The sequence below is a fragment of the Pempheris klunzingeri genome, chromosome 1, assembly GCF_042242105.1.
Source record: "Pempheris klunzingeri isolate RE-2024b chromosome 1, fPemKlu1.hap1, whole genome shotgun sequence".
In the NCBI taxonomy this organism is placed as follows: Eukaryota; Metazoa; Chordata; class Actinopteri; order Acropomatiformes; family Pempheridae; genus Pempheris; species Pempheris klunzingeri.
Genome location: NC_092012.1, coordinates 10,491,741 through 10,505,436, shown reverse-complemented (window position 1 = coordinate 10,505,436; position 13,696 = coordinate 10,491,741). Strand labels below are relative to the sequence as shown.

Genomic DNA, 13,696 nt, shown 5'->3' with positions numbered 1-13,696 from the left:
TTAAAAATATGTAGGTGATATCAATACAGAGTAAAATCCAGTGTATTATAAAAAATAAAGTATCTTTAATAGTTACTTTGATTTTCTTTCACAAACACTTAGCATGTTTTCACAGACACATTGAGAATTGGATGATTGTATAAAGGAGGGTGACGTATGTAACTTGAAGCAGTTTTATGACAAAACAAGTTTGGGGACAATTCAAATTATTCAGTGTGATGAAAACGTGACCCTTTGTTAGACCAAAATGGTTTTACATACATGATCAGGAACTGTTGTAAGCTTTCGTAGAAAGTAGGACATCTGGTTACGAACCAGATGTCATACAGAATTTTGACAAGAAAAAGCTGAACTTAAGGTCCATTTACTAGCTCTAACTGGAGCTCTCAACCTCGTCTAATGGTTTATCACACACATATCTTTGTATATAATATGCAATACATGTCATTCCATTACAACTGACCTAAAGAATACCATGAAATGCAATTGAAAGCCCTGGGGAAACAAGTAAGTGAGCATTGAGTAAGATACACACTGTTTTCATCTTGGAATGTCATGATCATCTCACAGAATACTTTGACAGTGTGTGCATTTAACACAGTATGTGTTATTATATATACCACACAACTATAGAATTTGATGTGTTTTGATACACTGAACTCTCCAAATATAATAGGATGGCAAAGCCTTAAATACACTTAATATTCATAAATGTGACAAGTAGTGTAGAGAGAAGCAATTTTGAAGAGAGAAACATTTTTTGTGCCTTGAACTGTCTTTTGTCCTTTTCATGCCAATGCAAAACTTCTATATAAAGTTGTAAATAATTTTGTACAATATTTACATAGGACCTCATGATTAGAGAGTAATCTTCAATGAGTTGCTCTTATGACTTTGTAATTAAGCTGTTATTACTTTCATGACAACATTAATTTATTCCTTACTTTGGTTTTCTGACACTTCAAGCCTGGCTGAGTGTCATGTTTCAAATATATTATTGAGTAGAACAGAGAATGGCACTGTATGCCCTTTTTAATAATAGAAACTCGTGGCATATAAGTCAAATCATAATATATTGAAGTAATAACAATCATATGACTAAAGCAAGAAGAGCAAACCCATGTAAGAACTACATATCTCACAGTGAGTTTTTGTAAACATTCATTGTAAACAGTGGTAGTTTTTCGATGAGCAGACAACTGAATATCAGATGTTTGAGATCCGCCTGAGCTTTCTGTTCACAACCTGCATGGAGTCATTCTTCATTTTTAAAGGTAACTCCACTTCTGATCTTTTCTTTCGGTGCTTTTTAAATCTCTTACAGCATATGTAAGATGTCAGTGTAACAACTGAGAAGAACAGCCCCAGGCATGTCACTGAAAGTGCAATGAGGACAGGCTGACAGGGGAACAACTCATACCTCTCAGGCCCCTCTGTCATCTGGCCAATGTACCAGGGCCTCTCCTCTACCTCAATGTCAGCCTCTCTGGTCAGAAGACTCTGGATGTAGCTCTCATTGCTAACTGTTTCATTGACAAAGAAGTTAACCAAGACTGTTGAGTAAAGCGGTTCAGGCTGACCATGATCAGTGACCTTCACCAGAAGGCTGTAGAGGCCCCGGTTGCTGAGCTCCCTCCTTAATGTTATATTTCCTGTTTCTGGGTCAATGGCAAATGACCCTGGCTCACCACCTTTCCTCTTAATGATACTGTAGGCGATCACAGCATTCATGCCCGTATCCTTATCCACAGCGTAGACCTCTGTGATTGATGTCCCGGGTAATGTATTAGGTAGTACGAGCATGTAAGACTGATTGGACTGAGGGAAGAGAACAATAGGTGGGTTGTCATTTACATCCAACAACAGCACGGTCACCATAGTAACACAGGAAAGCGCAGGCTCCCCACCATCAGCTGCCTCAATCCACAGCTGGTATGTCCCTTGTTGTTCACGATCCAGTGATGTCTGGGCCCTCAGGGCCCCTCTGCCTGTGTCTATCATGAAAATGTCGCTGCCGTTGAGAATGGAAAGGGCCACCCAACCATTTTCCCCAGCATCAGCATCAGTCACAGAGAGGACCCCGATCTCCCCGTATCCCGGGAAGTTCTCTGGCACAAAGAACGTGAAGTCCTTATTGATGAAACGTGGACTGTTGTCATTCCGGTCTTGCACGGTCAACACCACTGTTGCAAGCGACTCCCTCCTTGGAGTCCCCTGGTCCACTGCTCTCACTATGAACCTGTAGGTTTCTTTCTCCTCGCGGTCTAGCGATGTAGTCACAGTCAGGACACCTGTCACTCGATCCACAACAAAGATCTCCGGGGCGTCACCTCCGAGGAGGTAGATGACCTCCCCTCGGCTTTCGCTGTCCTGGTCTGTGGCCTGGAGCTGGGCCAGAAAGGTATTTGGCGGATTGTTCTCCTCCACGGATATTTTTACCAAAGACTGCTGAAAAACTGGCGCGTTATCATTCTCATCCAATACCTGCACCTTCAGGAAGGTCTTGATGACAAGGTCTCGAGTATTCTTAGCAACCACAATTAACTCGTACTCCTGTGTCCTCTCATAGTCCAAGGGCTCTGTAGTCTCCAGCAGGTATTCATTCTTGAACAGCTGATAGGGACCAAGCCTGAAGGGACCAGTCCCTTCTAAATGACAGTCCACCCTTTGGTTCATACCAATGTTTTTGACAGTAAAAAAAGCTATTGGAGAAAATGCAGGCTCAGACTCCTTTAATGTCACCACCCCATCCTTTTCTGGTGCGATGTATCGAGGTATGACAGCAGGAGGTCCTGTAATAACTTTGATGATATGGACAGTAACAGTGGCAACAGCAGGGATACAGCCAGGTCCATTGGCCAGAATAGTGAGTTTGTAAAATGTGGCTGTTCCAGTGTCTATTTTCCCTGCTAGCTTAACCACCCCTGTGATTCTGTCCAAATGGAACAAGCTCCTGGTGTCCCTTGGCACACGTTCACTGTAAGCATAGCTGATCTGAGCATTAGCACCAAGGTCAGGGTCAAAAGCGTGCAGACGCACCAAATGTGCCCCTTTGGTGGTATTTCCATGCAGAGTGACGTTAATGTGTGACTCTGTGAATTGGGGGCAGTTATCATTGACATCTGCAATGACAATTTTCAAAGTAGCGGCCCCAAGTAGAGGAGGGGTCCCTCCATCCTCTGCGATGATATCTGTGATGTATTCAGCCTGGGTCTCCCTATCCAAAGCCTCTGTCACAATGAGGAAGGGTGTCAGCTCACCCCCGTCATTCTCCTCAACATCCAATGTAAACACGCCAAAGTCATTAACAAGCCAGTAGGTCTGCACTCCGTGAACACCAAGGTCCGGGTCAACAGCAGACTGCTCCACCGCATAACGAGCATTGATGTGTGTGTTCTCTGGGACAGACATGCAGATCTCATCCACTGGGAACTTTGGCCTGTTGTCGTTCACATCCTCAATAAAGATCTTAACTTTGACAAGCTGAAAGTACTGCTGAGGCAAAACAAACACATCCAGTGAGAGGACACATCGCTGTCCCTCTAAGTTGTCAGGACAGAGGGTCTCCCTATCAATCTCCGTAGCAGATGTGTAAAGCTCCCCAGTGGTATTATTTAGGTTCACATACTGTTCGCTGACCTTCTTTTGTGGCAGATTGAACAAAAAGGGGGGCTCAACGGTGAAATCCAAATTTAAGTCTATTCCAATGGCTCCTATGAAGGTTCCCGTGGGTAATCCCTCCTTTATCTTATAGATGAGCTCTTTTGCTTGGCTGAAACAGGAAAGAGGGCTGGTGTAAAGCAAGAGGATGCACAATCCCTGTAATACAAGATAATCAAAGATAATAAAGTTTAATAAAATAGTTGCATAACAGATTCAGTTTTCCAAAATGAGGTATTCCTGATGTATATTATTCAGTGTGAACATTAGTTTTGAGTTATACTAGCAGTTGCAGAGCTCTTTGAACACCTGCAGCATCATTTTTATTGTAATCTTTACACTTAACTCCCATTATGATTAATATTTTAGCCAATCAATCCATGAAATAAAAATCTAATTATTTGCACACGATAAAGTCATAAAAAAGGGGACACGATAATTAAAACAGTATAATGTAGACGAAGAAGGAGCTTGTTATGTCTGCCTGAACTATGTAAAACAGTATCCAAAGTATCATAAAAGATATTTGTTGCTAATTTAAAGTAAATTTGATCTGTAAAACAGAGTATCATAAAACTTACCCATATTTCTCCTCTTTTGCTAAGGCTGGGGTGTCTGTTGTTGACCATGTTTATGTCCTACTCCAACACTTTCCACTTACAGCAGGAAAAGTGACAGCTTAAGTAACCTCTGCATTTTGAGCGTAGAGGAGCACAGACCTCTGCTGAGTACTATGCCTTATTGCTATCTGACTTGAACAACTCATTCATCCCACTGCTCGCTCAGGACACTCCCACCGTATGCAAATCAGCCCCTCATGCTAACCAATGAGAGCCAATGGTCACTGGGAAATCTACTTGATGTCACAGATTCCCTTTTATGCATGCAATCAAAGCACGTCAGTACAGACACCTGCACTTTCTATACACACCCATGTTGTCACAAGCAGCTGCATTCCATGTATTCCTGTGGCGGAATGAAAGCATATGATTACCAAGTGAGCTTATGATGACACGGGAGACTAAGCAAGATGTAAAATATCCACAGCCCAGAGATTACTTTAATCCAGTATTAGTTAAAAAAACACTGCAGAAAAAAACCCAAAACTGTACAGAAGGAAATAAAGCAAATGTTTTATGGGATAATGATGATGCATAATGGTTGTTACAATCCCTTTGACTTTTGATAGATAGATAGATAGATAGACAGATAGATAGATAGTTAGATAGATAGATAGATAGATAGATAGATAGATAGATAGATAGATAGATAGATAGATAGATAGATAGATAGATAGATAGATAGATAGATAGATAGATAGATAGATAGATATTTTCTGTGTGACTTCAAATAGAGTTTGTTGCTCATATATGCATGAAATTAATACAAAATAGCACAGCAATATCATAAACTAAGCCAGCAGAGAGGTGATCTTGGCATCATAAGTGGTGCTATGGTCTGATTCTGGATTGAGCCTTTAACTAAATCAACCCCCTAATCCTCATGTGTTCTAAATGCCGGGCCAGCTGTTTGCTGGGATTGGAAGCATACTGCTCAGAGAAATTGAGTGATTGAAGTTCTCTGGAAAAGGGCAGATTGAGACAGTCACACACACTCATTTTGTCTCACACTGCGTTAGGTCTTTGCTGTCATTCCTCGTCATAAAGTTCTGGTGGAAGGACAATATTGAGGCCCGAACTTCATGCTTTTTCTTTGTTTGATGGGTTTAGAGAAATAGACCTAATCCAGAGGAGTTTTATGAGGCACTTTGGACAATATACAGTATGCTTCAGTGACATAGCCAGACAATATATCAATATGGATTATCTACAAATCCATCTTGCTTCTAGCATCCAGAGTTTTTTGGTTCATGCACTGAGCTCAGAAATATTTCTGTAAACACAGACTGCAGGCACAGTGGGCTGAGAGGCTTTGGAGCGTGGGAAAGCAGCTGATCAGGAAAATGAGAGTCATTTGAGAGCTGCCTTGAGGTGCAGCGAGTCTGAGGTGTTCAGCTGTTATCAGCAGTGAGGAGTCAGTCCAGAGTAGTTACCTTTGATGATTCATTAGAAATTATTAGTATATACAGTATATGTATTTAGCTTGGTTAGATCTTGTTTTTCTTTTTATACTCACTAGAAAAAATAAATAAATATATATAAAAAAGCTGAGGGAAAATATCCACTTAATCCAGTTAAATGAAATTTCATATTTGGTGGGAATCAGTAGACTTTGCTTGAATATGAAAAATACAGTGTATTAATATTTTGAGATAGTGTTTGAAAGTGATGCATCAACATTTTATTTGCAGATTCAATCTATTATATTCTTGCTGATAATTAACCCTGTCTTAATATATCTTGTGCCATTTGGAAATTTGTCGTCAGGAAATTATCTCATGTTGCAAATTGTACATTTTATGTTGCTAATTTAGTGAAACAGGCTTCCTGATGACAAATGAGCATGTCTGAGACAGCATACCATTTCAGACATGTCAAATGTTACTGTTCAAGCTGTACAGTAAATAATGTAAAGCTGCTTGGCTTTACATTATTTACTCTGCGGCAGTCGCATTACAAGGAGCTGTAACATAAAGGACAATGATGCTGTGCGCCTGTCAACCTGATACTGTGAACTCTGTCTCTGCTGGTCCCCTCTTGTCCCCCTCACATCATCTCAAGGGAGGAACAGGAAAAATGTGTTTAAAGTAATATTCTCTGACCCAAAATCAGTTAAAATACAAAGTAATGATATCATGAATGTCATTACTGTAATCATCTTGGTAGGACAGCAAATAGGCTCATAAAATATGACCGCAATGTTCTGGTTTCAAATCAAATCTGGCCTGTGACCTTTGCTGCATGCCATATCACTTTCTTTATCATCATTTTCTCTCACTCTCCATTTATCATATTAAAAAAGTCATTAAATAGTCTGAAAAATCAAAGTGGTCATTCATTTTCTCGTAATGAACAGCTCTAAAACGTGTAAAGCGTCTTATATCAACTAAACTTTGTATGTCTTCTTGTTTTGCAGTGAATCCTCAAATGTAACAATGTGCGTAAATAGTGGTGGCCGGGCAAAAAATTACTACAAAGGTTGGGTAAGGCCAAGAGACAGTATTACTTTGGTCTTAATTACATCATTTGCTGCTCTGAGTCTGTGTGAGATGAGGTTGGGTAATCTCTGCCCAGATTTCCTAACAGATGTCCTGCTAACCTTGGTCTTTTCTTTTAATCAAAGCGCTGCTAAGCTATCTTGATAGCCACGAGACCCCATAGCTGTTAAGTAAGGAAGATATGACCTCACAAAAATATCGTGTTAGGAGATACTGTAGCATGAAAACTCTATTCGGATCCTGTGTATAATCTGCCACAACAAACTAACCATGATGTCTTCCACTGCAGTGATTTGCTCATCAGGTGGAAAGTAGTTTTTCATTTTATGTGTAATGGCAACTTATCAAAAAGTTGGACAATGCATGCTTTACATTATCAATCTGTGCTAGGAGAAGCTTTCCAAAAATAACATCTTGCACAGATCTGAACAGCCTACTAATATACTTCTTAAAAACAACATAATGAAGCAAATATGATATACAATATAATAAGTAGGGCCTCTACATACTGTATGTATGACAAAGCTCTCACATTGTTTTGACCTGCCCTGCCAGCCTTCCTTGGGCGCATTGGTACAATTGTGTTAACGCCTCAGGAGATGGGGGAGCTGCACTGTTCCCTGAATTTAAAAGGTCTGATGTGTGATATATTCTATGTGACATTCACACTGTGCAAATGAACCAAATGGTCAAAAAACTCTTGCACTCCGTAATACCAAAAGCAGACACCGGTAAATTTAGTTAGTCATTGAGCCAGCTGGAATGGCTGCTTCTATAGTATTATACAGCTCCAGAAATATTCATCACCGCCGTGTTGCTAGTTATAATGGAATGTCTGTACAATTGCCTCTCGGCAAATCAATACACTCCAGTCAGAAATACATGTTTTATAAAATCTAATTAATCAAACCAACATTTCCTGTGTGTGTCACAAAACAATAATTGGTGCATATTGAACACAAATTTCAGTTTAACCGAGTACGCCCACCCCACAATGACACACTCTTCAGTGAGTCTATTCAGCAGGGCAGAAATCTCATTCAGTCCTCATATATTATGCCAGTCAGAGTTGAGAGTGGGCCTTGGGAGATTGTCCTGGTGGTTCTACTTTACTTTGCAATACCTGGATGCATAATGGCCACTATTTGCATATAGATATTCTCTCTTGACAAAATTCCAGTATTGACTTTCAGCACCAAGATGGACTTCTACAATAAATAACCTATCCTCTTTCTATATTTCTGTCTTGGAACAACATTTTCCAGCCCAGCGCGCTCTAGGGTGCATCAGCCACACTGCAGCTGCCTCCCTCAGTCTCAGGAGGACAGAGTAGCCATCACCAAGCAGGGACAGAGAAGAGCAGATACTTGATTAGTTCTGCATTTAGCAAAATGAGATGAAATGTAAATAACCAGGACAACTATTTCCTGCGTCTCTGTAGAGAGATAATGAACTTTTCTGTGTGTAAAGTGTGTGCTGGTTTACTTAAATCTGTCAGGCATGGGTGTTGCTTGCTCTGTCACTGCCATCTACTGGCTGAATTGACATAATATAAAAACAGTAATGCTTCAGTCAAACGTATACAGTGCAGTGCAGTGCAGCATCAGTGTGTCACATTACTGGTCCAAAGCCATACAGCTTTTTGTTCCAGTTTCTAGTGGGTTTCAAAATGCAATTTGGTACTAAATGTACAGGTTTATTTTCATTGCCCGTTGTTCTGCAGCAGGATTAGATTAGATTAGTACAAATGTGAGAGTTGAGTCCGGGGGTGAAAACTTGCAAGAGAACCTATTCCTGATAAGTAGATGATTTGTCATTTTTCCCGCTGAGACCCAATTTTCTCAAAGAGGGAAAGGTACAAAAGAAAAATGCTTAAAAATGTCTCAGTGGCTTGCCATCATGGAACCAATTTTTGTGTAAAATGGAGCTGTCCTAACATAATATTATACTACAAAATTTCTGAACCCCATAGGTCTATTTCTATTAACTGAAAAAAATACTCAGCTGCTCTCCCTTTTTTTTTTTTTTTTTTTAACCCTCCTCACCTCCCATACTGCTCCACTCAGCCACTGTTTTCTCCCATTGGTCCCCCCGCCCCCCCCCCTCTGCTCTTGTCAGCTGCTGAAGATGTGTCCTGGCACAAATGTGAGAACGCTCATCTGGAAGGGCGAGACAGAAAAAGCGTATAAAATAACATGAAACCTTGTGAGCTCATATTTGATAGTGCGACAGGGAAAGAGATGGTAAGATAGTGCGACAGTGTTAAACCTCAGTGTGGTGTGAGTGTGCCTTTTGTGCCTCTGCAGGTGCAGGCTGGATATATCATTGAAAACAGGTGCTGTGGTAGAATGTATGCCCCTCACAGCTGCAGCAAAGGAGATTACTGGCCAGGCTTCCCAGTAATGAAGTTTCTATCGATTGGCCCACCACAGGTTCTTGTTTCTGCCTGCTAACAGTGTGACTATTTCAAAGACTCATTTTGAGGTTTTTGAGTACATCAATTAAGGTATAAAATGGAGTTTCCAGGAGAGTACAATGTGCTGGAAAATAGAAAATAATCGTATAGCAACTTCTTATACTTCCATAACTCGAGTATTTTTGCTTCACCAGTGTCAGAGAAAATCAAGTTTTGCTCTGGATTTACTCACAAGCAACACTTCACACTCACTGTTGTTTTTCCTTCCTGTGAGAGGATACGTAAAGACAAACAAGTAGTATGATATGTAAAATCCAACACATTAAATCTACACAGTAAATTCAAAAATTCAAATATAATCCTGTATATTCTAGTTCAACCCATGCACTTTTTGCCATGAGGGGCAAGAAAAAAATGGCCACACATTCAGATAAAAGCACAGGTGCATAGTAATGAACTTACAATAGATATAAAACATTAATTTGTGTGGTGTAATTATATGAATTTCCCCTATGATCATGCAGCAGGATTACTGAATAGGTCCATAGAAAATAAGGAGGAAAATGGGGAACAGCAAAAGAAAATAGGAAGAAGGCTTAAATCTGTTGGGTTAAAATAATTATAGAAATTCAATACATGGTGCTCCAGTGTTATGATGCTTTTACCGACAAAAAGATAATGTATTGATAGATTGTATGTTACCAGTGGTTTGTGTAAGAAGTGTTGCTCAGTAAAGAAAAAGCAGACAAATCCCATGTGCTTTATGTGCTCGGAGACGGTAAATCAAAAGACAAAGGTGTGAGGTCACAGCTGGCCATCTATGTCAGTGAACTGTTTTCCAAGACAAGGGTGAAATTTTCATTTCAGCTTAACAGAAGACATCTACTGGGAACCGCTCAATTATAGTCTATGTGTGTGTGGGTGTGTTCTTAATGGAACACTATTCACGTGGGTAATACATGGATACACACCACATGTAGCCTTGTGGCACTTAACATGACATTTTGACCTGACGGTGTATTGAGAAAAGGGGCATGTTAGCTGTAATGCTGACATGCACAGCGGTGGTAGACATCTGTAAATAAAGCCATATTGCCATTGATGGTTGATTTAATTGATTTAGGTATATAGTATAGTAATACATGTGGTGCTGACTGATGTATATGCTGCAGTTTAAAACATTGCCTCAAGAGTCACACAAGCACATGAAATGCTCTTGTTTTTTGTGCACTTGAATACAAGGCAAATGATGGATTTAAAGATCCAGCTAAGACTTGACAAGTGTGGAATCTGACAGATCATCAAGAAAACGCTCAAGAAAACTGTATGTATGTATGTATGCAGTGATCATTGTTCAATCCCACACATTCTATATCCATTTGCTTTTGAACAAATGGGCACGTTTACATCAACGGAACCCTAAAACACCATATGTGTTACAAAAAAAAACAACTTTTAAAATGCATAGAATCCTCAGTAGAGGACACTTAGTAGTAGAGGCTCAACTAAAGTATTAGGCTTTGTTTATCACAAGTGTCCTGTCACCAAAGAAATATATTTATATATATATATATGACCATGTCAAAGGGCAAGAAATAGAAATATGATATAGAGCAGTGCTGAAAAGAAGCACTGGACACAGTACTACTTTCATACTGCACATAATGGTTAGTGGCACTCATTGGAGAAAGGCACGAATTTTGATTATGATGCAGAGGCCGCAACTCAGTCAAGCACAATAGAGGCTGGACAACCAAGATTGTTCGCAATTTGCTCTTGAAATGCTGCACTTTTTTTTGTTTTTTAACAGTTTCAGCATAGATTTCAGAGTACCCAGTTAGGATTGGCTCACAATGTGCACACGTTCTCCAGCACAAGATGAACTTCAGCACAGGATGAACCTCAGACTTTATGTGTGGAAATGAGCGTATGTATGGATTACTCTGGATGGTAAAGGAGGCCAGCTACACTAAGACGGATTTTTCAGCTGCACACACAGACACACACACACACACAAAAATACATACCAAGTTTGGTTGAGAACACCAGCATGAGCCAGAATCATTAAAATGAACAGGACATGTGACTCTGTGTGTATAATGTGTACATTCTTGTAGTCATGTTGCCACTGTGCACGTGTCCGACTGTAAAATATGAAACTACTGTATACTTTTCTGTAAAGCTTTGTCTGTGCTGATTAATTAAAGTGAATTCCTTGTAGATTCCTCCCTCCGTGCGATGTTCTTTCCGTCTCTGATCTTTCAAGTTCATCAGCGCTGAACTTAGTGTGGTGTTTAAGTACACCTTACAGTAACGTAACATTTTTACAGATGTAAAAACAGATGGCTGTGGGCTAAAATACAACGTGGTTTGATGAGGAAAACTGGAAGAGGGTCTGGTCAAAACAACCAACTCGACTAAAATACAAAAACAAACAACCAAAAGCAAGAACTGACTGAGTTCTTCACTCTTAGCAAATCTCCATATACTTAAAAAAGTATGAAGACTATTTTACCTCATAAACAATACAATGATTGAATGTCATTTTATATAAACCTACTGTATGTGCTCCTTAATGCAGTTTTCCTTGAATTCCTTAAGGTCAATAAAAGCTTTTATGTAATTAAACAGCATTTGCATACCATGGTGTTTTGAAGTTTTCTTTTTGCACAAGTCTAAATCAAATTAAATGTTTGTGTAGAAATTTAGATATTTTTGTCCAGTCTTTCCTGTCCACATTTGCTGGCTTCAGCTCAGTGGAGGGTTTGTTGGTTTTAATCCCCACCTAGCATAAGAGGATGGTGCTTTAATGGCTGCTCTGAGCTCATGTGAAAATACCCAATAAAGGGCAAATTGAAAGATCCCAAGAGAAAAAAGTATGAGAGAGTGTGCTAACCTGCATAAACTATGCATAAACACCCAGGGGGGGTTCTGCATAAATGCTATTTCAGAGATCTGAATGGTGGGTAAACAGTATTTATGTGCATTTACCCTCCGCTACACTCCTGCATGGGTTTCTGAACCAATGTCTCAAAGACAAGATCCAAGGTTACTGTTTTCCACTGTTACTTGGTGACTGAAGCCACCAGGTTCAAATTGGGGCCAACATGAAATACTGTCATAAAATCTTTGCCCATGCATTTCTCAGACACATCAGATATTCAAGCCAGGGGTTTAACATCCCACCCTGGCAATCTCACATATTGGCCCCTCTATTAGTGTAACAACTCACATATGACTTCCATGTGACCTCGAGGTCTCTTGTGACTGTATAAGAACAACTTAAGAATCCAGAACAAGACAAGAGTCTGTGCTGTGCAATGATTTGTAGGCAGAGCTTGGGATTGAAGCTCATGTGAAGGACAGAAGGACATTTTGCCACACGCATCCATTACATAGAAAACAGTTGTGCAACTATGAAGAACTTTTTCCTGGAAATTGCACATATTCAAAAACAACTGTTTGGATGATTACAATTTGAACTGTGTCACAACCCTTTTTAGCCTCTCCACGCACAAAGGCGCAGTCAAGTGACTCTGAGTGAGTCACCAGCAAAAGGGCACAGATGAGAACTGAGCATGTAACTCGTAGCAGAGTCCTGCCTCACCATGTGCTGTGAAAAAAAATAAAATAAAAAAATAAACACAGGCATGGAGGTGAGATAATTCCTGAAGGCAAAGCACTAAATTTGAGTCAAGAGCAACATACTGAACCCGGCACATCCATGTGCAAAAGGTCATCACTCCAACTCTTCACATATTTTGGATGTCCAAAATACTAGATGTGCACTGGTGCTAAATAAAGATTCAGAATATATCCAGTCCTGCATTTTGTTATGTATGTATTACAATATGATTAAGTACTAACGTTTAACAGATTAGAACCTGTTTGTCCCCTCTACTCAAAATACATTGATGCAAAAAAGCCTGTAAGCTACCATTCATTAATTCACGTATAGGCAATGATATCTGGTCTGGCTTAGAACTGTCTCAGGGAATTTCTCTCTGTTTGTTAGAGGTTTCAAGGAGACCGTTGTTGTATAATGCAATTTCAAGTAAAACCAGACACAAGAACAATACAGCCTGAATCACAAAGCCTTCACGAGGAAGACATTCGAAGGCACAATACCGTGCAGCTCCAATAATTGGAAATGACAAACCTGCCCCAGCTGTTTGCTAATGCGACTGATGTGCAGTGATACATCATTGGGATGCTGTTGCTGTGTTGTTTTTATTGAGAATGCTCAAGTGGTCTGATGTGACTGTGTGAGTGAAGATCCTGGGAGACAATGGACTTGCTCAAGGTCATATCTGACTAGACATTATGGGCAGAGCCTATCTGACTTGTCTGAGGAGGGGTCGGGGAGGAGGCACAGAGGGGAATAAATACAGTATGTGCTTCCTGTCCTTCTGCTTGCATCTTTTCTTCCCTCTCCTCTGTGGTTAGCATGCTGAGCAGGGCCCGCTACGATACATTTTCTTTATATTTTAGATGACTTAATG

General features: G+C 40.0%; 1 protein-coding gene across 1 annotated transcript; it reads right to left on the bottom strand.

Moving 5' to 3' along the window:
- Window positions 1-1,206: 1,206 nt before the first annotated feature.
- pcdh20 (protocadherin 20) lies at window positions 1,207-4,289 on the bottom strand. Its single transcript, XM_070831896.1, has 2 exons — window positions 4,242-4,289; window positions 1,207-3,819 (listed from the first exon to the last, which is right to left on the bottom strand). Exons 1-2 carry the CDS (start codon window positions 4,287-4,289, stop codon window positions 1,207-1,209), a joined length of 2,661 nt encoding a protein of 886 aa, XP_070687997.1.
- Between the last annotated feature and the right edge of the window lie 9,407 nt (window positions 4,290-13,696).

Bases quoted from the DNA above. Each gene is read 5' to 3' on its own strand.
- pcdh20 (XM_070831896.1), bottom strand. From the start codon at position 4,289: ATGGTCAACAACAGACACCCCAGCCTTAGCAAAAGAGGAGAAATATGG. The intron at 3,820-4,241 runs GTAAGTTTTATG...CTTGTATTACAG, and splicing joins GCAAAAGAGGAGAAATATGG to GGATTGTGCATCCTCTTGCT.